The sequence below is a fragment of the Aotus nancymaae genome, unplaced genomic scaffold (assembly GCF_030222135.1).
Source record: "Aotus nancymaae isolate 86718 unplaced genomic scaffold, 86718_ANA_hifiasm-v0.15.2.pri h1tg000016l, whole genome shotgun sequence".
In the NCBI taxonomy this organism is placed as follows: domain Eukaryota; kingdom Metazoa; phylum Chordata; class Mammalia; order Primates; family Aotidae; genus Aotus; species Aotus nancymaae.
Window position 1 is genome coordinate 11,022,178 of NW_026988428.1, and position 26,652 is coordinate 11,048,829.

At 36.8% G+C, this 26,652-nt stretch overlaps 1 protein-coding gene across 6 annotated transcripts in view; it reads left to right on the forward strand.

The window, feature by feature from the left end:
* The window catches only part of ATP2B1 (ATPase plasma membrane Ca2+ transporting 1), a 116,812-nt gene that overhangs the window by 48,353 nt on the left and 41,807 nt on the right, over positions 1-26,652 (forward strand). For all 6 annotated transcript variants that reach the window (XM_012469358.2, XM_012469355.2, XM_012469357.2 and 3 more), the window contains exons 2-5: positions 3,351-3,779; positions 16,397-16,594; positions 23,883-24,137; positions 24,227-24,352. In XM_012469358.2, the coding sequence (XP_012324781.2) occupies positions 3,572-3,779; positions 16,397-16,594; positions 23,883-24,137; positions 24,227-24,352 (787 nt within the window). In that variant the 5' untranslated portion in view covers positions 3,351-3,571. The remainder of the gene's footprint in view (positions 1-3,350; positions 3,780-16,396; positions 16,595-23,882; positions 24,138-24,226; positions 24,353-26,652) is intronic.

Here is a 26,652-nt window from a genome sequence, read left to right on the forward strand (position 1 = left end):
GTAAAAGGAGCTATAAATAATCTAAAAATAGATAACAACCTGCTGTATAATTTGTAGGTAATTGGTAATTCAAATAGGTCCACTTTGGGAAAGTGGCTCATTTGCATTTGGTGCTTTTGTCTGGACTTCCTTTTCTTTACAGTGAGGGAATTGAGCATGATTAATAATCATGTGCTTATCAAAGCTCTGTGGCTTACAAAGTAATAGAAAACTGAACCCCTGAAGGGCATTTATTGACAGATTACGGAAAAGATCAGTGATAGGACAAACTTTAGTCACTGATTGACCCAGGGGCTCAAATAATGTCCAGGGTTGACAGGAACATGCTCACTCACTCTCTCCCTCTCTCCCTCTCTGCTCCACATACTCTCTGTTGGATCCATTTTCAAAGGCTTTCCCCTGGTGTTACCATATGACCACAGTAGCTCTTCATGTGTATCTCAGATTTAAGTTCAGTTAGAAGAAACAAGTGTCTACCCAGAGTCACAGCAGAAGTCTTGTTACCACCCATTGGCTCTTGTTGGGTCACATGCATATTCCAGAACTGTTGATCAGCATAGTCAGTAGGGATGTCTGGGAATGGGGGTGGAACTCTGTTCCGACTCTGTCGAGAGCTAGGGAAGCACAGATTCCTAAATGAAAAGTGAGGCTTTTGCTGAAAGACGGGGAAAGGGATGCTGAGGTGGCAAATAGCAAATACAACAGTGCTTCTTCAGTTCTGATTTATTGTGTAAATTAGTACATTTGGTATTATTTCACTATTTTGTGACCTACAAAAACTTCCATTCTGACCTATTAAATGTGAAGACATGAAGTGGAGGCTGTATAGTGGATATAGGTTCCAGTCTTAGCTGTATTATGTATCCCTATTGTTGAGAAATTTAAAGGCATTCAATGAATAACATTCTTTTCTCCTGTTTGAATTCTGTGAAGAGAAAAGACAGATTGGCACACAGGAAAAAAAAATCAGTTTTATTACTGATAAAAGCTGGGCTGGATGACTTGGTTTTTGTTTGACAACGGCGAGGCTCTAGTATTGAACCCAGAACTAAGCAATTATTTACCTCTGCACCAGTAGGCTTTTAAACCTTGGGATCTGCCCCTAAAAATTCAAACTAGAATACATGAGTCCTGCAGTTATCTGGTTCCCCAAAGAAGGCAGAGGTGAAGAAGCTACATATGTCTGGTTTCTCTAGGAAAATCTGTTAGGCAGGTCATTTCACATCCATGGTGATTGATGGAGTAGCAGGCCAGGAGTTGTTGAGAAAAATTCCTCTTTGTGGAAACCAGAGGACAGATGAGCAAACAATGCCCTCAGCACACAGACTTATCTTAATTATTTTATCTGTTAAATAATAATCTATTTTAAGTTTAGTGTGATGTTCAGGCCAACAAACTCTGGATATGGAAACCTAAGGAGATTATCAAATAACCACCCTTTCCAGGTTTTGAAGTTATTATAATTGATGTGTGCGTGGAGGGAACCCACTTTACCTAGGAGATGAGTAAAATTGGTAATAATTAGACAAGCATAAGGATTTGTGTAGTGGAAGGAAGCAGGCAATGAAAGAAAATTTCTTGCAGAATCCATAACTATCACATCTTTGCAGATTTAACCTAAGGTAAACAAACTTTTCTCACCTAGCCATTCTCAACTCACTAGTATGAATTCTAAGTTTTTAGCCTATTCTCTAGTTCAGTAGTTCTCACAAGTGTGCTCCCTAGACAGATAGCATCAGCATCACCCAAAAAATTATTAGAAATGCAAATTATTGAGCCCCACCTTAATTTACCTGAATCTAAAGATAGTGGAGGTGGGGCCCAGCAATCTAACCATTTCTCCAGGTGATTCTGATGTATGCTAAAGTATAAGGACTGTATACCATGATTTACAGGCATCTTCGTAACAATTTCATAGCTGAAGATTTATTGCATTTGCCAGTATATTTTCTGATAATCAACATTCTAAAAATATTTTGGAGTGCAGGTAGATTGCTTGAGGTGGGAAGAAGCTGAATCTGTAAAATGTAGCCAGACAGTCATGAGCAATGGGACTGCATTTTCATCTTGGAGGTTTAGATTTAATGACATGATGCCTTTTTAAAAACTAAATGTAGCAGCAAAACGCTCAAGATATTGTTATGTATGAGATATTAGAATGAGGAAGAACTGGGGGTTAGTGGTTATAATTCGCATAGAGGGACTTGAAGATCAGGAAGAAAAGGGGTTATATACAGAAGAGACTTTTCAAAGGTAGAATTAACTTAGTAACTGACTGAAGCCGGAGAGGATGAAATCAAAGATGATTTACGATTCCTAGCCAAGGTGATAAGGATAATCGAGGTGGCAGAGCTTTTAATTAGTGACTGAAATGAGTCCATTGTTGGGCCTGTTAACGTTGAGGTGATTGTATGAAGAGGAGAGCTTATCTTTAGGCAGATTAGAATAATAGGAGGACTTGAAAGTACAGTGAAGAAATAAAAGTAATACATGTATTAATTCCTCAAACTTTCACTGAGTGTCTACTCTGTGTCTGGTACTCAAGATGTAGTAATGGACAGACTTTGCCCTCAGAACTAATACTGTAGATGGAGGGAAAAAATAACATATAAACAAATGAACAAGATAAATTCAGGTAATAATAACAGTGGGCAAGGAAAATAAAAGAGCAGAGAATTTCTTTAGATAGGGAGTCACAGGAAGACCTGAGGTGGTGACATGTGACAGATCATACAGAGTATAGTTTTTGACAGCCAAAAAATGGTAGAATCACAGAGTTGCCAATGAGAATTGCAGGAAATAATATTATAGTATCTGTTATGCTTTTTGTCCTTTCAGGGTATATTTCTTATGAAAGACTTGGAGAGAGAGAGATCCAAGTATAATATTAAAAGAAATGGGCTTGGAGACAGTCCACTTCAGACATTTCAGCCATTTGTTAGCTGGGCAGAAACTCAGTTTCTTGAAGTCTGCTCTTCTCAGTAGAAGAAGGAGTAACACCTTATGGGATTAAATTGTGATGATTAATTGAGAGAATGAAATTAAAACAACTAGCATACTGCCTGGAACAATAACAGTAATGCTGAGTGGATCATAAAATTCAGTCATGTGAAGTGCAATTTCATTTAATAATGATGCAATCTAATGTCTTTTGATATACAAGTTTATTTAAAAGTTGTACTTTGATCTTTTATCATGCAAAACGCTTTAAAAGCACAAGACTGCAGTTCAACAATATTTTTATTACTAAATAATGTACTTTAGCTACCTGATGACATTTAGAAAATATGCTTATGTGCATAATACTCTAAGATAGATTTTATTAACTTTTAAATGTTTTCTTCTTACAGGTGTATACATCTCATGATTGATATGGAGAAACTAGCCATGGGCCAAAGGTCAAGATACTTCTCTGGGAAATGTTGCTGCTGATGCTGCTTTACAAAGTCATACAATGAGTGTTTGGTTTATGAAAGATTTTCGTATTTAAAAGATTTTCATCTTGGAAATACATCAAGTGAAAATTAAATTCTTTTGGGAAACATTTTCCTTCTGATATATTATACTTGTAATGGGTGACATGGCAAACAACTCAGTTGCTTACAGTGGTGTGAAAAACTCTTTGAAGGAAGCTAATCATGACGGAGACTTTGGAATTACGCTCGCAGAGCTGCGGGCTCTTATGGAGCTCAGGTCCACAGATGCATTACGAAAAATACAGGAAAGCTATGGAGATGTCTATGGAATTTGCACCAAGTTGAAAACCTCTCCCAATGAAGGTAAGTTTTATTATGTTTGATTTTGGTTCTTTGTGCAAAGAGTGCTATATATTTGGATTATAAAAGCATGCTTATATTATCTTGGTGATTATATGATCATGACATAATTTTAGTGACATTAAAAATGAGTTATAAGATTAGTACAGTTAAAGTATTTTTATATTGACACATAAATGTTGCAAGTTAATGTATATGTTTTAGATTGGACACATGAAATATTTTGTTCTATTATCTGTACTATTGCTGCCTGTTTATGATAAAAAGATTGTCTTCCCTTTGAACTATAGAGGATGGAATCAGGCTTGGATGCCTCCCAGATATTCTGGTGAAAAAAAATTCTCAGAGCACTATCCTTCATTTTGCTGGGTGGCTTAAAATAGTTGTCACTGTCATTAGCTGACTGAGTTGGTTTTAGCCTATGGGGCTTAACCTAACCTCTAATAATTAGTTTAGGAGGTCCTAAGGCAAATGAAATTGATGAAATGGAAGTTAGTTTTTCACCTTACAGACATTTCTTTAATTGAAAATAGTTTTCAGTCTTTGAATTGTGTTGACTATCTCTGTGTTCACAGAAGCTTTTGGTTTCATACATTTTTATTTGTGGTAAGTTTCTTTTTGAGAATCAAAAAGGAAAATTCATCATAACTTTCTGGCATTATGGTCTTTGAAATGATTTCAGAAGATTGCCTTTTATAAATTAATCAGATTGAACATAAAATTAAGGTTAGGACGTTTCAGGAAAGTATTTCCAAATTGTAAAGGCACATTGGGGAGGGACACATGAGGATGAATGGGGATTACAATTTATTTTGTTAAGGATGGGAAATTATTAATGTAAAATTTTAGAATATATTAGCATATATTCCAAAGCCAATTCTAGAGAAATTGTGCAAAAGTATTTTTCTTAATATTTTTTTCTGAAACATCTTATGCCATGCTGTTGCTTAGATAATATTTAATGTAATAGCAAAAAGTCTTTTCCAAAACTAAGTAACTTTAAATTACATTAAAAAATTATTTAAAACCTTTGTAACCTATGTAATTCATTGTGAATTGTTAATTATTTTAATGATAGGTAGTTACTTTGATTTCTCTGAAGTAGAATGATCTTAAAGAAGCCAGAGTCAGTATTCACACATGTCCCAACATGGCTTCTTCAAACTATTTGGAATATGTTCTTTTCCTGCAAGACCTGTTAACTCTTCAAGATTTTTTTTGGATCTTTTCAAGTTGGAACCACTAGAAACATCAGCTTCTTAGTTATACCTTAGATATGCTATACCATTTTAATGTAGTTGGGATTGATTACTACTCCAAGATCGATCCCAACTATTAATACATTAAAATGGTATTTCATATCTAAGGTATAACTAAGAGTATCAGGAACAGTTCCTATGGACTTTTATAGACAGTAATTTGACAAAATTTGGAGCTTGTTCATTATGCAACCCAACTTTGAGATATTATAGCATCTTAGAGATTTGTACAATAGTGTGCTTTTCTCAGCTGGTAGATCTATTAATTCAGCTTAACCATTAAATCTATTTTGTCATCATCAAGTTGATAGGGGACACTAACATTAAGGAGCCCTCAGTGTAACAACAAAGTTTGTTCATAAAAGTCATATTGAACTTCAGTTTCAAATCTTCACTCAGCTGTACTTCCCCTAACCATGTCCTTGCGTTTCTCTATTAGTTAATCAAAATTCTTGTCTTCTCATAACTGAATACCCCTGCGTTTGAGAATGAGAATGCCTTCTCATTTTTATAGAGATGATTTCTCGTTAGTTTGCACTACAGTTTCTTTTGTGCTATTATATAGAGCAGTGCCTTTTAAATTGGTTCAGTTAGTGAAGTTAACTGAAAATTTTGCATTTAGTACAGTGGTTTTTAAAATTTGAGAAGGGGATAAGTATATACTCTTTTGACAGTATGTTGGAAGCTATGGATTATCTCTAGAACTCTCCACTTACCACTGAAAATTCTATGTGAATTGTTGCTGCTTTGGGCTATTAAATAAATTCATGCATTATTATCCCCTCTTTAAATCATAGAAAGTTATTGCTCATGTTCTTCCTAGTACTGTGAATTTAATATTTACTAAAATTTGTACGAACTATTGTCCTCACTGTTTATATATACACCATTTGTTATTTTGAAATGGTCTTTTAAAAAGAATGTGAGACAAGCCATTTTAAGCATTATACTTATATTTACAGTTGAAAATACAAATGAAAACAGCAGGCCACATGCAGTGGCTGACACCTGTAATCCCAACACTTTGGAAGGCCAAGGTGGGAGGATTGCTTGAACCCACGAGTTCAGCACCAGCCTAGGCAATATAGCAGAACCCCATCTCTACAAATAAAAAGATTAACCATTGTGGTGGCACATGCCCATAGTCTCAGCTATTCAGGAGGCTGAGGCAGGAGAATCACTTGAGCCCAGGAGTTTGAGGCTGCAGTGAGTATGATTGCACCACTGTACCCCAGCCTGGAAATAGAGACCCTGTCTCAAAAATAATAAAACACAGCAGCAGCTTTCACAAGAACATTATTTCCAAAGAAATCTTCGTAGTTTTAGTTTAACTTAGTAGAAATAATTCACTCAGAAACACTTTCTCACTGATCAAGCATACAAATGGTAATAAATGAAGCATGATCAGGAATAAGCAATTAGGAGTTTGTATGTCCAAGGAAATGAACTAGACAGCAAGTATTCTTTTGTTAGAATAACCTGTTTATAGTCAGGGAAAGTGAAAATTAAAATGATTCTTCAAGTACATGAATTTCAATTAGGTAAAACTGATGTTGTCTTACCTGTCCCTTTAGTTCATTCATTTATTGATTCATTCATTGACGTATACTGTCTTTCATCAGACTTGGGATATTGATTGTCCTGTGTTTTATATACTTCCACTAAAAAAGGTGGTAGAGGGCTGGCAGTTATTGGAAGGCAGTTGTAGGTGTATAATTAAATCATCACAGTGTTAGAGATTTTAATAAAATGTAAGAATGTGTGCATTTTAGAATTGCTGAAATTTTGTTGTATTTATTATCTGCCACTCAGTAGGCATTTTTCTAGGCCCTGGTTGTTACATCCGTGAATAAAACAAACATCTCTGCCTAATTTTCATGTGTTCACTTGGGGGAGACAGTTCACAAGACAACTAAATGAAATGTGTAGTGTGTTGGCGATATATATTTTTAAAAAATGAGTGGAGAAGAGAAATCAGAAGTATTGGGGTGCCAATATTAGATTTCTATAAAGCATGGAGGAACAACACATTTCTGAGGCAATAACCACAAAAATGATAGGCTACCCTTACGATGGATAACACTTTCTATTCCATCTGTTAGCTATTAGCACTTGAAAATATTAAAACAAATTAATATTTTAACAGGTTTCTCCTATTTTACAGCAAAAGAACCCTCAACACAAAAAAGTTAAACAACTTACCCAGAGTCTCACTCAGAGACCATGCTTTTAACTTTTTTATATGTTGTCTGTTAGAAAAGTTCAGTTCACATAGCTTGTAAAAGAGTTGCGATATGAAGAAAGAGGTACCTGTGTTTCCTCTTCTCAGTAGTAATTTCTGATAGGGAAAAAAATTTTTTAGAATTATGTGGTGGAAAAAAATTTGGTTTAAGATTCTGCTTATCAGTTTGTTCTTTAAAACACATACCCTGGCCAGGTGTGGTATTTCACACCTGTGATCCTAGCACTTTGGGAGACTGAGGTGGGAGGATCATTTGAACCCAAGAATTCGAGACCAGCCTGGGCAACATTTAAAACAAAAATAATCTGGGAGTGGTGGCACACACCTGTGATCCCAGCTACTCAGGAGGCTGAGGTGGGAGGATTGCCCGAGTCAAGGCTGCAGTGAGCCACGTGTGATTTCACGAAAGAGTGAAACCCTGTCTGAAAAAAACAGAGTGCCCTATTCAAGAAATAGTGTTAGTGTGATTCCTGTTTGTCTTGCCAATTTATCACTTGTTTTCTAACAATATGTTTTGAAGAATATCGTCATGCATACTGGTCAATAAATAGGAAGTGTTTTGACCAGATATAATTTTCATATTAAAAACTTCCCAGTGGTTCTGATTAATTATCCTAACTCCTAAAGAAATTAAAACTATAAATTTCAAGGTTAACTGGAATTGAGGCTTGTAACTTCATATTTTTGGCTCCGTTAGAGAAATCATCTGTCTTATACTCCTCAGAATCCAAGAATGCACTTTTATACCAAAATAACCTGCTTATAACATCCTAACTGCATAAAATTACCTTCACAGTTTGTTCTTCTGTATCTTTGTTGTTTTCCCACATTGATTTTCTTATTCATAATCTAAATCACATTCTTTGATCCTTATATTTTTACACTAGCTTTTGATGTATTTTTCATCTCATCGTGGTCCTGTGTTATGTATGTTGTATTTTATTTTGAATGCTAGACTTTTCAATAATAGGGTTTCTGGTATACAGGCCTCCAGCCCTAGGATTGTGTTTGTTATTCAGAGTACTACCTTAAACAAGGAATTCATTTTTATAAATGAATTTGTAAAAATTAAAGGCAGGTGCCAAGTGGTATTCTGTAAGAGGCATGGCTTCATGGACTTGAAAGGGCAAGAAAGCAAATGAGACACTAAGCTTTTTAAGTGGTGGTTGCTGTAATTAGGTCCAGGATTTTCTCCTGAGCTTTAAGTTTGAAAGCCCAAAACACACACAACCCAGAGTGTTTAACTGGTTGCTTGTCAGTCTCCCCCACCAAACTATGAGCTCTTTGAGGGCAAGTGGCAGGGAAAGACATCCTGTCTGAGTCATTTCTCTTTGTATGCTTAGTGCACAGTGATATAGTAGGCATTTTGGAAAAGAAAGCATAAGTTTGACTTTAGACCAGTGTCTCTTAAATTTGCAGGTAGGGAAGGGATTGCCTCTTTTGAAACTGAGAAAATCATGAGAATATTAGACTGTTTCCCAAGAAGAATAAACATAAATTTTTATGTACTTCCTTGGTCTGTACGTTTTCCTGTGTTCCTCACTTAGGAAGGTCAGGTTGGCTGCTGCTATAGGCCCGCTATGATACAGACTGTGTTAGTCCATTTTTGCACTGCTATAAAGAAATACCTGAGGCAGGGTATTTACAAAGAAGAAAGGTTTAATTGGCCTCACGGTTCTGCAGCCTGTACAGCAAGCATGACATCAGCATCTTCTTGGCTTCTGTTGAGGCCTCAGGGAGTTTTTATTCATGGCAGAATGTGAAGTGGAGGCAGGCACATCATATGGTGAGAGTGGGAGATAGAAGAGGCAGGTCCTAGACTCTCTTAAACAACCAGATCTCATGTGAACTAACTGAGCAAGAACTCACTTATCACCAAGGGGATGGTACTAAACTGTCCATGAAAAATCTGCCCCCATGATCTAATCACCTCCTACTAGACCCCACCTCCAACATTTGGAATCACATTTCAATGTGAGATTTGGAGGGGACAGACATTTAAACCATATTATTCCACCCTTGCCCCTCTCCCCCCATCTCATGTCCTCACATTTCAAAATACAGTCATGCCTTTTCAATAGTGTCCCAAAGTTTTAACTAATTCCAGCATTAATTGAAAAGTCCAAGTCCAAAATCTCATATGGAGATGAGTTCCTCCTATTTATGAGCCCGTGAGATCAGAAACAAGCTGTTTATGCCAAAATGCAATTGTGGTACATGCATTGGGTATACCTTCCCATTTCAAAAAGGAGAGACGTCAGCCAGAAGAAAGGGGCAGTAGATTGCACACAAGTCTGAAACCCAGCAGGACAGTCATTAAAGTTCCAAAAACAATCTTCTTGGACTGCATATTCTGTATCTAGGGCAGACCGATACAAAGGGTGAAGTCCTAAGGCCCAGCTCCGCCTCTTTGGCTTTATAAGATAGGTGCAGCCCCTGTGGCTACTCTCTTAGGTTGTAGTTGAGTGACCGAGGCTTTTCTAGGCTTAGGATGCAAACAGCCAGTGGCTCTACCATTTTAGGACATAGAGGACAATGGCCCCCTTCCCACAGCTCCACTACACAGTGCCCTGGTGGGGACTCTTTCTAGGGGCTCCAGCCATACAATTCCCCTTGGCACTGCCCTAGTGGAGTTTCACCGTGAGGGCTCTGTCCCTAGGCAGGCTTCTCTTGTGGCATCAAGGACTTCTGATATTTCTTTTGAAATCGTGGGGAAAACTGCCAAGCTTCTCCCACACTCGCGTTCTGAGTATCTGCAAACTTAATACCACATAGGAACTGCCAAGGTTTATGGTTTGCACCCTCCAGAGCTACGGCCCATGGTGTTCCTGGGCCCCTTTGAGCCAAGGCTGGAGCCAAACCAGCCAGGATGCAGGGAGCAGTGTCCTGAAGCTGAGCAAGACAGCTGCACCCTGAGCCTGACCCTTGAAACCATTCTTTCGCTGAGGCTGCTGGGTCTGTGATGGGAGGGGCTGTCCAAAAGATCTGAAAATGCCTTTGAGGTCTTTTTCTCATTGCCTTATCTATTAGCACTCAGCTCTCTTTTAGTCATGCTAATCTCTCTAGAAAGTGATTGCACCACAGTCCATGTGTTTTCCTTCTTTACCGCAGGGCCAGGCTGCAGATTTTCCAAACTTTTACCCTCCGCTTCGCTTTTAATTATAAGTTCCAGCTTAAAGTCATTCCTTTGCTCCTGCATCTAATAGTAGGCTGTTAGAATCAGCCATGCTAGTTCTTAAATGTTTTGCTACTGAGAAACGTTTTCTGCCAGATATCCTAGGTCATTACTCTTAAGTTCAAACTTCCACAGCTCCCTCAGGCATTGATACAATACAGCCAAGTTCTTTGCTAAGGCATAACAATGGTGACCTTTGCTCCAGTTCCCGTAAGTTTTTCATTTCCGTCTAAGAACTTGTCAGCCTGGACTTCAGTGTTCATAGCTCCATTAGCATTTTGGTTACAACCACTTAACCAGTCTTTAAGAAGTTCCAGACTTTCCCTCATCTCCTTGTCTCCTTCTGAGCCCTCCAAACTCCAGCCTCTGTCCATTACCCAGTTACAAAGGCGCTTCCACTTTTTAAGGTATCTTTATAGCAGTGCCCCACTCCTCAGTACCAATTTTCTGTGCGTGTTCATTTTTGTGTTGCTATAAAGAAATACCTGAGACTGGGTAATTTATAAAGAAAAGAGATTTAACTGGCTTACAGTTCCTCGGGCTATACAGGAAGCATGGCACTGGCATCTGCTTGACTTCTAGGGGAGTCTGAGTGCTTTTACTCATGGCAGAAGGTGAAGCAGAAGCAGGCACGTTACATGATGAGCATGGGGGTGAAAGAAGGAGACTCTTAACCAGATCTTGCATGAACCTACTGAGCAAGAACTCACTTATCAACAAGGGGATGGTGCTAAACCATTCATGAAGAATTCACCCCCATGATCCAATTACCCCCGCCAGGCCCCATGTCTAACATTTGGAATTGCATTGCAACATAAGATTTGGAAGGGATAAACATCCTTACCATATCACATACATATATGTGCATGTAATATAAACACATATACACACACATATACATGATGATATATACACAAATACAAAATTTCTAATACAGCATTTGGTAAGACTGTAGTATGTGCTGTGTGTTAGCTGTGATTGTCAGTTAAATCTACCTGCATCCAACATTCCAGTAAACTCCCCCCACTTCATTTTCTAAATTGGGACATAATTTTATTAGTCCTCAAAATTGGGATGCTGCATTTTCTTATAAAACATTAAGGTCTTAATATAATTGACATTTTATTTCATAGTTTGTTCTTTTCAAATACAAAGACAGTACTTTTGAGCTATTATCTACTCATAGAACAAATACAGACTTTTATTACTCCAAACAGTGTTGGAGTCAGGCTCCAAAAGCATATAATTCTGAGGCTACTTTTGATATGTTTTGGTTGTATTTTTTCTTTGTGAAGCTAACTAGACCATAAGAAGATCAATTCCATGCATGACCTACACTACAATTAACTGAGCCAATTAGGCAGAAGATTTCTCATTATATTTACTTATAAGTTATTCCTAATAATTTGATATTATCACTTATATTTTTTAAAACTAGGACCAGTAATTTCATTGCCAGTTCCACCTGGCAATGAGATACAGCTTAGCTATATCTCATAATTTATTTTCAACCTTCTTACAGTAGAAGCCTCTTCCTGCATCTGTGTTAGACAAACATTGCAGCCCTGAATTCCATAGCCTCTGGCTTCTTCAGAGGCTTACCTGTGCTATTACCCTTCTACTCCTGTATCATCAGTGTTGTCTTCTCTACTTGATCATTGTCATTAAGTCACTGGTCTTAATACCTAGTTTTAAAAAACAAAATGCAAATAAAACCCATTTTAACTCACCTTTACTGATTTATTTCTGCCCACTGGATCGCACTCTTGGAAAAAGTTATCTATACTTACTGTTGCCACTTGCTCATTCCTACACTCCTTTTAACTCTTTTCTAATCAAACTTTCTTCTACACCTTTGCAATGGAATATTCCTAACAAGGTCATCAGCCTCTATCTAGTGAAAGAAAGTGTTCTATTATCTGATCTGTTACGCAGCCTTTTAACATCATTTGCCATAGTCAACCACATCATCTTTTTAAAACCTCTTTTTGTCTCTGGGCTTCTGTAGTACTGCTTGCACATGTTTTGTTTTGTTCCCCCCTCCCCTGCCTTCTTTGCCTTCCTCACTGGCTGTTTCTTCTCAGGTGCCTTGGCTTCTCCTCCCCTTTTTGACCGTCAGTGTTGGATGCTCCAGTGCTGTAGCCACAGCCTAGCTCCCTTCTTGTCTACTTTAACTTTCTGAGAGCTCTCATCGGGCTTGTGGCTCCAGAATCATCTGTGTATAGATGACTCTGGCTCAGACTTCTCCTTGAGTTCTGAATATGGATAGCCAGATGTCTGCCAGACACCTCAACTTGTTTTGTCACATCTGTGAAACAGAACCATTAACTCCTCCCTCCCCTTTCCTCAATTTTCAAAATCTGCCCTGTGTTGGAAAATGACTACCATTTGCCCACTTAAGTGCTTGGAGACTACCCCCCTCACCAAAAAACAGAAGCAAAAACATTCTTTCCCTTTCATCCTACATCCAATCCTTAAGTACATTGTCTGATCTCCTTCCAAAATACCTGGCAGACCCACTTATCCCCTTCTGCCTCCACTTCTAAAACCCAGATTCAAGCACCATCATCTCTCCTTTGTAAGTAGCAGCCTCCCAACTGGTTTTTCCCTTCACTCTTGCTGTCTTCAGTTTCCTCCAGATAGTAATTTATGTGATTTTCCTAAAATGCAGATTTGTTATCACTACCCTGCTTTAATGGTTTTAATTGCCCTTAAGGTGAGAATGCCATTCCTTTCTCCCTAACCCCTGTGATGTTGGCTTTGGCCACTTTTTCCATTTTGACCCTCTCTTCTTTCCTTCTGGGTCACTAGGTTTTAGCTGCAGTGGCTTTGCTTCTGGCTCATAAATCTTCTAATCTTGTTTTGGTCTCTGGGCCTTTGTATTTGCTTTTGTGCTGCTGGAAATGCTCTGCTCTAAAGTCTTCTCACCCTTGACCCTTCAAACTTCAGACTGAAGCCAAATGTTAACTCCTTAGAAAGGCTAATGTAGCCCACTAGGAGAGTTCTAGTGGCCCTTTTTAATTGTCTTCATTGTACTTGTCTGTAATTATTTTAATTGTCTACTGTCTACCTCCAGGATAATATAAACTTATTGAATGTTCTTGTTCACACTGACTCCTCAGCATGTAGAACAGTCCCTGGAAGTAGTAAACATTCAGTAAATATCTATTGGGAAACAGACCATTGTTGCAGAGCTGTTAGTTTTAATATATTTAGATTGTGTACATTTATTATTAATGAATTAATACCTATAGTGTTCAGTTTATAGTTTGTGTTCCCCTTATTTAACAGTTGCCCCGTTGTTTATGATTTTTGAGCTCTTTATACCTTCTCTTTTGTTCCTTCAAAACAACATTGTAAGTTCAGCCAACTGCTATTAGTGCCCTCCCTTGACCCCCAGAGAGTTAAATGACTTGCACAAGATTTCAGTAGGTGAACTGGAACCTAGGTCTTCTGCTTCTTAAACCAGACAGCTTTATTGGTATCATGTCCTAGGAGTGTGCTTTCGTGTGTGTTTGTAGTTTAGAGGAATTATAACACTTAAGACCTTTACATCCCATATTCTCTCCAAGATATGTTTTAAAGCTGTCTTTAGCTCTGTGACTGTTCTTTTCAGTGGTAACATAAAATATTGGTCCCTGTTATAATCAATATAAGTTAAGATTTGGCCAATTATTTTTTAGTGGTGATGCTTAATTATCAGGTGTTACAGATATGTGCTATGTATGCGATTAATGGTAGTCTTTATACCATATATCAGTGTGAGGCTGATATAACCACTATCTCCAAACAAATTTCTTTAAAAATTAGAGACCAGTAGAGGGAAAGAGAGGAATTTTTATCTTTTTTTTGCTAGTAAGAGCATTCAAACACAAGACAAGACAAACCAACCCATGGACCTATCTCATCCTTATTCCTGCAGTCCTTTGCTGCCTTGCTTTCCATTGACTCTGTCTTAAAAATTAGAGCTCTTTGGAAGCTTTCAAATGATAAATCCTTTTTTTTCTTTTTCAACTGAGAAATCTAAAATACTTTCTATACTGCCTAGTATGGACCCTGTTATAATTGCTAGTGAAATGTGTTCTGGAATCTTTGAATCTTGTTGAATCCTTCAATGAAGTAAATAATTACCTTAAAGCTATATGTTCATTTCTCATTATTTATTCTAATAATGTATTTTATTTTCCATCTTCTACTCTTTGCCTGTCTGAGCAGTGAAATTAATAGTTAAAGCACTTAAAGCTGAGATCCTTACAGTAATCTGTTTTCCTGTCTTTCTCCTTTGATGTTCTCCTGGAATAGGCTCTTGCCAAAAACATAATTCAAGTTAGGTTTAATATGACAAATCAGAAATGATATTATCCTGGTTATCTCTGTCTTCTTCATCTCTTCTTCTATCTCTGTCTTCTTCATTCTTTTTTTTTTTTTTGGTCTTTTTTGGAAACAGAATCTCATTCTATCCCCCAGGCTGGAGTGCAGTGGCGTGATCTCGGCTCACTGCAACCTCCGCCTACCAGGTTCAAGCAATTCTCATGTCTTGGCCTCCTGAGTAGCTGAGATTACAGGCGCCCACCACCATACCTGGCTAATTTTTTGTATTTTTAGTAGAGACAGGATTTTGCCATGTTGGCCAGGCTGGTCTTGAACTCCTGACATAGGTGATCCGCCCGCCTCTGCCTCCCAAAGTGCTGGGATTACAAGTGTGAGCCACTGGGCCCAGCTTCTCTAGCATTCTTAAATAGACTAAGGAAAAATGTCATTTGTCACCGCTGTCTGTACTGTTATGCTCCAACAATAATGTACATGTGTAACCACTTTGCATTAACTAATTGGGATATATCTGGGTTTGATAGGATCAACAAAGTTAAAGACCTACTTGGTAGGATGGAGGAATGGCAAATGGATGTTCATCCAACTAGCTGTCTCTTAACCTCTTCATATCTTTCTAATTCCATACTCCAGACAAATGTTGCATCCTACAGTGTACCTTTTACCTTAAGTGACAATAGATACAGTCAATAGCACCACCTAGTACTTTTAAGAAAGGTCATCCTAAGTATCCTGTTTTGTGACTTGCAAATCTTCTATCAATCTAGCAGAGACAATTCAGTAGAGAAGCTTGTAGAGCTTGTGATAGATTAACTTTTCACTGTTACTCAGTAAATGAGAGTAAAAATCAGACTTTCACAGTTGTCCAGGGTGCAATAACTAAATCAGATCTATATACATATATATATCTTTATATATAAACTTCCCAGTTTTAGAGGGGGGAAATATCCTAAAGTCAGGGAAATGTTTGAAAACCATCAAACTGTCATAACAGTTCGGATTGCTAACATTTACAAGATGGTATAAGATAATACAATCAGAAATAAGCATTTCTGGCCGGGCATGGTGGCTCATGCCTGTAATCCCAGCACTTTGGGGGGCCGAGGCAGCTGGATCACCTGAAGTCAGGAGTGCGAGACCAGCCTGGCCAACATGGTGAAACCCTGTCTCTACTAAAAATACAAAAATTAGCTGGACATGATGGCATGCACCTCTAGTCCTAGCTACTCAAGAAGCTGAGGTAGGAGAATGGCTTGAACCTGGGAGGCAGAGGTTGCTGTGAGCTGAGATTGCACCACTGCACACCAGCCTGGGTGACAGAGCAAGACTCTGTTTCAAAAAAACACTAACAAACAAAATAAAAAACAAAAATAAGCAGTTAAGGGAGTGAAAATTCTTAATCCAGTCCTGACTTATGTACTTAAAGTGTTCTTTTAAAGACCTGCACGTGTTTGTCAGTACTTCAAATTCTGTGCACTTAAAGCGTGAGAATAAACATTTTGGTAGGGTCTTAGGAATTACAATCTAGAGTGATGAATTAAGGTGTTTTGAATAAAAATAGATACTTTGATTTGTAAGAAGTAAAACTTCACTGAAATTTGTTTCTTTTTATTAGGTTTAAGTGGAAACCCTGCAGATTTAGAAAGAAGAGAAGCAGTGTTTGGAAAGAATTTTATACCTCCTAAAAAGCCAAAAACCTTTCTTCAATTAGTATGGGAAGCATTACAAGATGTCACTTTAATTATATTAGAAATTGCAGCCATAGTATCATTGGGCCTTTCTTTTTATCAGCCTCCAGAAGGGGATAATGCACGTAAGTAAATGGGGGTGGGGTAGGGTGGGGAAGAGATGTCTGATGCTAGTTCAGCTAATTCATTTAGTTATTGCATAATAGTAATAGCTGGCCAGCATTTATTGATGTTTGCTATGTGCTAGGCACTGTTCTAAGTATTTTAAGTACATTATCTCAGATAATTTTCACAGTAACTCTATGAATTAGATTGTGTCACCTCTCTTTTACAGTGAGGCACAGAGGTTAAATAACCTATCCAGTATATGCTGACTGTGTGTCTGATGCAGACCTATGCCATGTATATGACATGGTCTTTACTATCACAGTTTTTCAGTTCTTTAGAACACTATACTATGAAACAATTTCAGTTTTTAAGTTTTGGTTTATTCGGAAAATGTCATTATGAAAATGAAATTCTATTCTCTTCCCAAATTCATTATTTTTCAAAATCTTAAAATGTTTTGCTATATATACCACTTGGGTAATTTCCTTGCCATTATAGAAAATTTCCTTGCCATTATACTGTGGGTTGAACATCCCTAATATGAAAATCCAAAATGCTTTGAAATTCAAAATTTTTGAGTACCTGCATGATGGAAAAATTCCACATATAAGTAGTTACTACAAATTTTGTCTCATATACAAGATTATTTTTTAAACATTGTATGAAATTACCTTTAGGCTATGTGTATATGGTGTATATGAAACATAAATTCATATTTAGACTTGGGTCTCATCCCCAAGATATCTCATTTTATATATATGCAGTTATTCCCAAATCTGAAAAAAATTAAAACATTTTTGGGTCCAAGCATTTCAGATAAGGGATACTCAACCTATACAGAGTTTCCTGACCAACAGAGAAATAGATTATAGAGTGATTGATTTGCTTTAACTTGTAGCTACAAATGTTTTTTTCTCCCATCTTTCTGTGCCTTTTCTCTTTTAAATTTCTTCTTCTGCCTTTTAAAAAATTCATTTAAAATTAATAGTTCTGCTGGTAGATTCTTTAACTGGTAGGAAATCTAGCATATGTTTTGGTTTCTATATATAAGTAGCTATAATACAAAATAAACCAATAGTATTTTACATATCAAAAGGTTAATTCACCAAAATATTTTTGTTTGTGAAAGCTTCATTTCTGTATGTTTCGAGTGGTGAAGAGACACTTGCTAACTCTAAAAGTTGGGTAAGGTGATTATGTTAGTTCCTTTGCGTTGCTGTATAAGAAAATGGGCTGGGTACAGTGGCTCACACCTGTTATTCCAGCACTTTGTGGGGCTGAGATGGGCAGATCATGAGGTCAAGAGATCAAGATCACCATGGCCAACATGGTGAAACCCTGTTTCTACTAAAAATACAAAAATTAGCTGGGCGTGGTGGCACGCATCTGTAGTCCTAGCTACTCAGGAGGCTGAGGCAGGAGAATCGCTTGAACCTGGGAGGCAGAGGTTTCAGTGAGACGAGATCACACCACTGCATTCCATCCTGGTGACAGAGCAAGATTCCATCTCAAAAAAAAAGATACCTGAGACTGGCTAAATTACGAGAAAAGGTTCTGCAGGCTGTACGGGGCCAGACTTTTTTTTTTTTTTGAGACGGAGTTTCGCTCTTGTTACCCAGGCTGGAGTGCAATGGCGCAATCTCGGCTCACCGCAACCTCCGCCTCCTGGGTTCAAGCAATTCTCCTGCCTCAGCCTCCCGAGTAGCTGGGACTACAGGCGTGCGCCACCATGCCCAGCTAATTTTTGTATTTTTCAGTAGAGACGGGGTTTCACCTTGTTGACCAGGATGGTCTTGACGGGGCCAGACTTTTTAAAGAACCAGCTCTTAGGTGAACTCCTCACCATGGGGAGGGCACCAAGCCATTCATGGGGGATCCACCCCCATGTTCCGAACACCTCCTACTAGGCCCTGCTTTCAACACTAGGGATCATATTTCAGCATGAGATGTGGAGGGGACAAACATCCAGACTCTATCAATCATCACGTAATTATTTAAAAGATGTACCTAGGCTCATATAAGGACTGTATTCTTTTTCTTTAAAGAAATTTCGACACAGTATAAACCAGTTTATCCAAGATTAGTGTATATCATGGTTTTCTCACCAGCAGCATGACTGCCATTTTGAGCAACAAATTTCTTTGTCATCTTATTCATCGTGCACCCCACCCCACCGCCCCCGTGAGGCAACTAAAAACATCTCCAGACTTTGTTGTGTGTCCCATAGGGGGCAGAGTTGCCTCTGTTTGAAAATCACTATAAAGGATTTAGACAATATTTTTATCAGTGTTGAGATAAATTATTTTTTAAACATTTATTTTTATTAAATAAGTAGTACCTATTTTACTGTTTAAAAAAATCAGGGGTGAGTGAAGACAGTCCAGAGGAAATAACATTCACTGGAAATCCCTCTTCTTAGAGATTCCTGCTATACCCTTTTATTCTTTAAGATTTTTAAGTATGTGTCGTGTGTCTATGAGCACTCATATATGTAAATGTATGATGGTACGTAGATGTATGTGATTATCTGAAAAGAGAGGTCCTGTCATCTTAACATACAGCTGAATTTTTTCAGTTTTCCACCTACCTAGCTGTCACTATAGAATATTGGGAATTAGTTTTCTGGAATTGAGTTAGCAGATTATTAAAAGATTTTTACTTGGAACATTTTAATTTTCTTAGAAAACAAAAGAAAAATATTTTCAAGAAGTGGAATTTATTACCAGCAAGTTCTGGGACAAATCTTTTTGGAATTCAAACTGCTTCCTTTGTAAAATGTAGTGGCAGGTCCTTTGCTAAATTTGTTAAAGGAGATACAGGTATTAAAATCCAACTGAGAAGACAATCTAGAGCTGTCAGTGTTCACCAGAAGAGTCAGAGTTCACCAGAAGTTCTTAATGAAACATATAAAGATTTTTTGCTCCATAGTGAAAAGTTATTTAGTATTCATTTATACATGTACACACATACATACATACATACATACATACATACATACATACATATATAGAGAGAGAGAGAGAGAGACAGAGTCTCACTCTGTTAACCCAGGCTGAAGTGCAGTGGCACTATCTCGGCTCATTGCAACCTCCATCTCCCAGGTTCAAGCAGTTTTGCTGCCTCAGCCCTTTAGTAGCTGGGACTGTAGGCATGCGCCACCATGCCTGGCTTATTTTTATATTTTTCATAGAGACAGGGTTTCACCGTGTTGGCCAGTCTGATCTCAAATTCCTGACCTCAGGTGATCTGCCCGCCTCAGCCTCCCAAAGTGCTCGGATTACAGGCGTGAGCCACCGCACCCAGGCTTGCTTTTAAAAAAATCATTTGTTAATATACTACATGTATCTTTTTGTTATGTTATATCTCAACACTGAGGTATGGTAACTTGCTTAAAAGGAATCTATTTGTAAATCTGCAGGTATAGAAATCTGATCACAATTTCTTACTAATATTATTTGATATGAACATATATGCTATAGCCCAAACCGTAAATAAGTCTTTAGTTACTGATATCTGCATAACAGAGATTCTCAAACTTTTTGGTATCAAGACCTCTTTAAGCTCTTGGAGTAATGAGGACTCCAAAGAGGTTCTGATTATATGAATTTTTCTCATAAATATTTATTATATTCTAAATTAAAATGGAAACATTTTAAAATATTTATCAATGTGTTCTCACCACAAAAGTAACTATATGAGGTGATGGATATGTTAACTGATTGTGGCAATTATTTCACAGTGTATACCTAATATCAAAAAATTTTTTTGTATACCCTAAATGTATGCAGTTTCATCAATCATACTGCAGTAAAGGTGGACAAAATATGTATCAATGCATTTTAAGATAATAATGTATTCATATTCACATAGCATTTTGATGAAAAGTGTTCCCCCCAATAATGAAATTTTAAGTGAAATAATGTAGAGTGATGTCATACCTCTTTAACGCCCAGGTTAATTGAAGGCAGCTGGGTTCTCATATCTGCTTGTGTATTTAATATGTCACATTATCACATGTAATGTAATATTTGGAAAATTCTGTTATTCATTAATGAAATATGAGGCCAATAATTATGTCTTCAAATTATGAAAATAGGAATCCCCCTCAGGTTTCACAATAGCACTTTGAAAACTACTTCTCTATACTATTAATGTACACACTTGATACATCACCCAAGGAATAGCTCAACTAGGAGGTTTTAAAATGGAATATTTGGCTTGCGGTAGAGAGTATTGACTGAATTTAGATTGTGTATGTCTCTCAGTTGAATATATTTACTACACTTGATCTTAGCCAAAAGGCCGAGAAGTGATAGTTGAATATATTTACAAGAGAGCATCTTTGATAATACAGATTTTTGTATTTTAGCTTGGACTTTACTGAAAATGTTAAAATCTTCATATATTTATACATATATAACTGTAAGCTATAGTCATTTTGTAACTTTGATCATTTTTCTCCTATAACTGCTTTAAAAATTTGTAATCATCAATAGGAAAGGATTTATATTTTGTACTATTTCAAGATTATTTTGGACTTTTCTGTATGATGTAGAGAACTATATATGATATATGTCATTAATTTGTTTCAAGTTCCCTTTTGAAATATTCAGTAGTTTAGTGATGAATATACATGTCAGATTTAGGGCTGAAAATTGTATAATTGTCTATAATTTTTTCCCCTCCTTAACCTCTGTTGCATTGATCTTTAAACTTTTTTGGTTATTTACGCTATCAGGAAAAAAATGTGCATGTACTTCCAAATTATGCATTTGTTAATTATATTTATAACTATATATAATTTGTATATTTTAAGCTTATATAAAAAATAAAAATTGAAAGTAAAAGACAAAGCTGGGCACAGTGGCTCACACCTGTAATCCCAGCACTTTGAGAGGCTGAGGTGGGAGGACTGCTTAAAACCAGGAGTTCAAGGCCAGCCTGGGCAACATGGCAGGATGCTATCTCTATAAAAAAAATTTTAAATGAGCTGGCATGGTGGCACTCACCTTGTGGTCTAAGCTACTTGGGAGGCTCAGGTGGGAGAATTGCTTGAGCCTGGGTGGTTGAGGGCTGAGGCTTCAGTGAGCCACATTGGCACCACAGCACCCCACACTGAGCAACAAAGTAAGACTCTGTCTCAAAAAAAATAAAATAAAATAAAATTTAACATTTGCTTTTTTCTTGTAGCCATAAAACATTATTGTTAACCTGATATAGGTCTAAGTTTGATTAATTTCAGAACTTGGCTTTAATGTCTCATAGCTGAAAAGAAACACACATTATATAAATCCAAGTGGGAAAAGTGTAGTTATTAAATCATACTCATTTTCATGATCCCTACCCACCAGTTATGCAAAGGAATTTGTTAAAATATGACTGACAAATTTCATTGTCTGATGTCAGTCTGTTGTTTTTGCAAGTTGTTATAAAGTATTGCTTTTTTTGTGTAATAAATGACATCAAAACCCAGTGAAATGCTTCACTTGGATAATATGTTAGCTGTGTTTCCAAGTTGGTGAAAGTGGTCAGCGTGGTGTTTCAACTGTCATCTGATCCTGAGTCTAAACTTGCTCTAATTCAGAGTTAATCTCCTGTCTTCTGGCTAGTGGGGAGAGTCATTCTTACAGCTTTGACTGTCTAACAGCATGTAAATCATAAAATCACTTAACTGGCTGTTATACACAGTGACACATGGTGATTTATTGAGCTTGAAAATAATTAAAATAGAAATTCTGGTATTTGGGTTGGAGGAGGTTCTGTTGGATTATCCTACTTCTTCCTCGCATTGATGGTTGAATCCTGCTGGTGGTTCTCAGGATTTTTTTTGTTAACTGTTTTTGTAACTGTTATATTTCATTCCCAATTGATCTTACTTCATTCCCTGTCTTCCCTCCTAGATTGTTTTTTAGTCAGTGCCCTCACACCTCAGATTTTTTTCTTCAATCTGTGTTTGCCATGCTTGAACATGCTTTAATCATTTCTGGTGTCATTTATTTACTCATTTTTTTCTGAATAATCCTCGCGTTTTGTCTGTTTAAGAGAACCAGTGGCTTTCAGACATTTCACTTCAACTGAAAAAGAAATAACTTCACATAGCAACCCAGAAGCCTATATTCCTTCCTGTGAATTTATAAGTAATCAACATTTTAGGAAATAACACTTATCCTTACTATATCTCTGTCCTTTCTATTTTGTTTTGTTTCGTTTTTCAGAATGCTGGTCATGAGCCACTGAATTGATTTTGGACTTACAACTAGATTACAGCCTGAAGTCAAAAACCACTGTTGTATTGTTCTTCACCATTATTGACTATACAGTTCTGGGTCTGTTCTCCCCACCCTGATCCTTTTCTGATCTCTCTGCTGCCCTAGGGCATTTGTACTGACTTTACACTCTACCTGTATTTTTTTTTTCTTAGATTTGTATGGCTGGTTCTCTACCAACATTTGGTTCGTAGCTCAAATGTCATGGATACCTCAGAGGGGCCTTCTCTGCTCACTCGACCTCTTTCTTCATTTAATAGCACTTCACTGTTTAATTTTCTCCATGGCACTTTTTGATAAGTGAAATTAATTATTTGTGTATTATTATCTGAATTCTTCATACACCGTCCCCAATATGAATATGGATTCCATGAGGAGAGGGAGCTTGTGTGTCTTATTCACTACTGAGGAGTTTCTAACTCCTAAAATAGTGTCTGTTACCTAGCATGGGCTCAAATAGTTGGAATAACAAGTAGCACTTTACTTAACTTTTCATGTTATAAAAGCCAAGCTTTGATCACAGTTCAGTAAAAAAATGACATAGTACATATGATTCATGTGTTTCACATAATACTGACTTTTCATGTATATCTTGTCTGTCATATGTAACAATATCGTTAACCCTTGGTTGAGTGTGAAGAAAGCCTTAGCCACTGCTGTACCTGCTTTACAGGTATCCTCACATTTAATCCTCACAATAACTCTGGAATAGGTAGTGGTATCATAATTTGACAGATGAAGAAACCAGGTCTCAGAAATAAGTAACTTCCCTTAGGACTGATATTTTATTTCCTTCAGTGTCCTTACTCTTAACTACCTAGACTTCCTCCATCTCCTGAGATTGAGAATCTCAGAGGCAGAGAACTTGAAAGTGACATAGTAAGAGTTCTTGTGGAATGCTTTGAATTTAATAAAGTAGTTATTGCTGTATGTACAATTGATAAACATAATTAACACAAAAATATGATTTAGACTTATATGTATGTTGTCATCAGTTCAGAATCTTGTTTTGATAAGCATTTTCTTTCTTTCCAAATAGTTTGTGGAGAAGTTTCTGTTGGGGAGGAAGAAGGTGAAGGTGAAACTGGTTGGATTGAAGGAGCTGCAATCCTCTTGTCTGTAGTGTGTGTGGTGTTAGTAACAGCTTTCAATGACTGGAGTAAGGAAAAACAGTTTAGAGGTTTGCAGAGCCGAATTGAACAAGAACAGAAGTTCACTGTCATCAGGGGTGGTCAGGTCATTCAGATACCTGTAGCTGACATTACTGTTGGAGATATTGCTCAAGTGAAATATGGTAAGTAAAAAGAGCAATACATCTGACAGTAAACATAAAATTACTGTAATCTTGTTTATAGTTTAGTATATCATTGCTTTTTATTTTAGGTGATCTTCTTCCAGCTGACGGCATACTTATTCAAGGCAACGATCTTAAAATTGATGAAAGCTCTTTGACTGGTGAATCAGATCATGTTAAAAAGTCTTTAGATAAGGATCCCTTACTTCTATCAGGTACAAATTTCTTTTATATCTTTGAACACTTTCCGCTTCCACAACTGTGTACCATTGTCAGCAAGCACCATTTTCCTAAAAGTCAGTAATATAAAGAGGAATCTGTATTTTATGCTACCCTCTACTGTTGTAATGGTTGGTGACTTTTTTTTTTTGTAAACTGACAAAAATATTAGAAATCTTTGAATGCAGAGCTGTATTTTACAAATGAGAGAGCAGAGTCCAACAAATCAAGAGATTTGAGATTCAGTGTTTGTGCTAGTGTAATGATAAAACTGAAATAGAGGCCTAATGATATCTATTGAGTTGGTCTTTTATTTTGTATCATGACTATTCTTAATGCCTACTGAAATATAAAAGAATGATTTTATGTTTAAAGCAAATTAATGATTTCTCTGTGATCTCCAAAGGACAGGTTGTTTTTTCTTAAGAACTAGTAAAATCCTTAAAGTTTACCTAATCCAACTCCTTCATTTAACTGCTAAAGAATTAGTTTGAGATACAAACTATCTAGTATTATATGACTAACCAACAATAGGTCTAGCAGTCATACCTCCATCTAGTCAGAATTGAATTTGCACATGGTTAAGATATGTTCTGGGATCGGAGAAGGGAAGGATAGGTGAGGATACTGTTTGCAATGGAGGGTGACTGCTTGGGAGGCTCTTGTAATAACCTCATTGTGATAGCTTGAAGTAAGTAGATATGAAATAGAAGGAATGGAGGGAAAAATTACAAGTTTTCTTCCAAAACTGCATGAGAGGAAACCACAGTATCACAAATTCCCGCAAAATCATATTCTTTTAACTGTTAGGTTCTAAGGTTCCTATTCTTAATTTCCCAGTATTCTTTATGGAATTTATGAAATTGCCTATCAGAACTGTACTTGTTAGATTGAATTTATACTAGAGTTTTGGGAAAACTAAATGTAGCCTGTCTTCTGTCATTATCAGATGTTGATAGATTGCCAACATTTCATACATTGTCAGACGATTGCTGCTGAAACCAGAGTCAAACCTGTGATATTGCAAGGGTCAGTTAAGCTAGAATCACAACTTTAGACAAAACCTAAGTTTAAGCATAACTTTTCAAGATTTATATATGTGTGCCAAAAGAAGGTTATTGTAAAGAACCATACACATTTATACTGGCCAGAAAATCTTACTGCAAAAAATCAGAGTAATTACATTTATAAACACCATTAGAAATAGGATAAAAATTCCAATTCTAATATAGACTTAGGTTTCATCAAAAAAATTTTGAGATGCATATACCTTCAGTATCCTGTGCCACTTAGAACATTCACACTCTGTTTGGATTTTTCTTTGTATTGTTGTGCTTGTAATTCATAGCCAGAAAGATCTTGGATTTATAAGTATAATGTATTTAAGTATAATGTGTTAACTCATTCTACTTCCCTTACCATGCTCTAAGAAACTGTAGTTAATGTTAACCAAATAAATCTATAATTTTTCCAAAGGAGAGGGAAGCTATCTAATCATACTTACCATCACAGATTAACGAGACCACAATGTATAACAAACTAAGATAGTCTCCTGTTTGCTATGTATACTGCATGGACTTTTATGTACATCTCACTTGTTTACATAGTGCTTAGCTCTTCAGGTTGATTTTCTTTAACTGAACTTTGGTCCTTTTCTGTTTTAACAGAGATGACTGGTAAGCTTTATGTAGACTCAGGTTCCTAACACACCAAGTATACTAGGAGAACTCTATATAAATTTTCCACATTTAAGAAAAGGCTGAAATAATTTCGTAGAGTCCCTTATCGCAGTATGGGTGGGAAAGTTTTTCTGCATTTATTTCCCCATTCCAAAAATGTACTGAAAAACATGACATGCATTTATTTTTAAATGTACTCTCGTGATGCCATCTCTGACTGCTGTTCTTGGCTTCTTAAGTTTAGATTTTTAAAAGCAGTATTCAGTTAGTGGTGGGGATATGACCAAGACTAAAAACTGTTTACTTTGCCTGAGCACATTCACTGCCAACATCTGATTACCTGTGGTAAGGCAAAATAGAACCTAAAAAATTGGAGTCTGGAGAAAACCAGAATTGTTAAAAGAAATAAATTGTCAGTTATACATAGTATAACGGTAAATACAGTACTCAGTAAATATTGTTTCACTATCTTGAATTATATTTCTTGTTTTCCCTGCACTTTAATGGCGAAGCTAATAACTAGTGTCCCTCATACTTTAGGTTACAATTAATAATAATGAGCATTCATTGAACCCCCACAAATTCCAGGCAGTTTGTTAAGTTCTTTAACATTTATA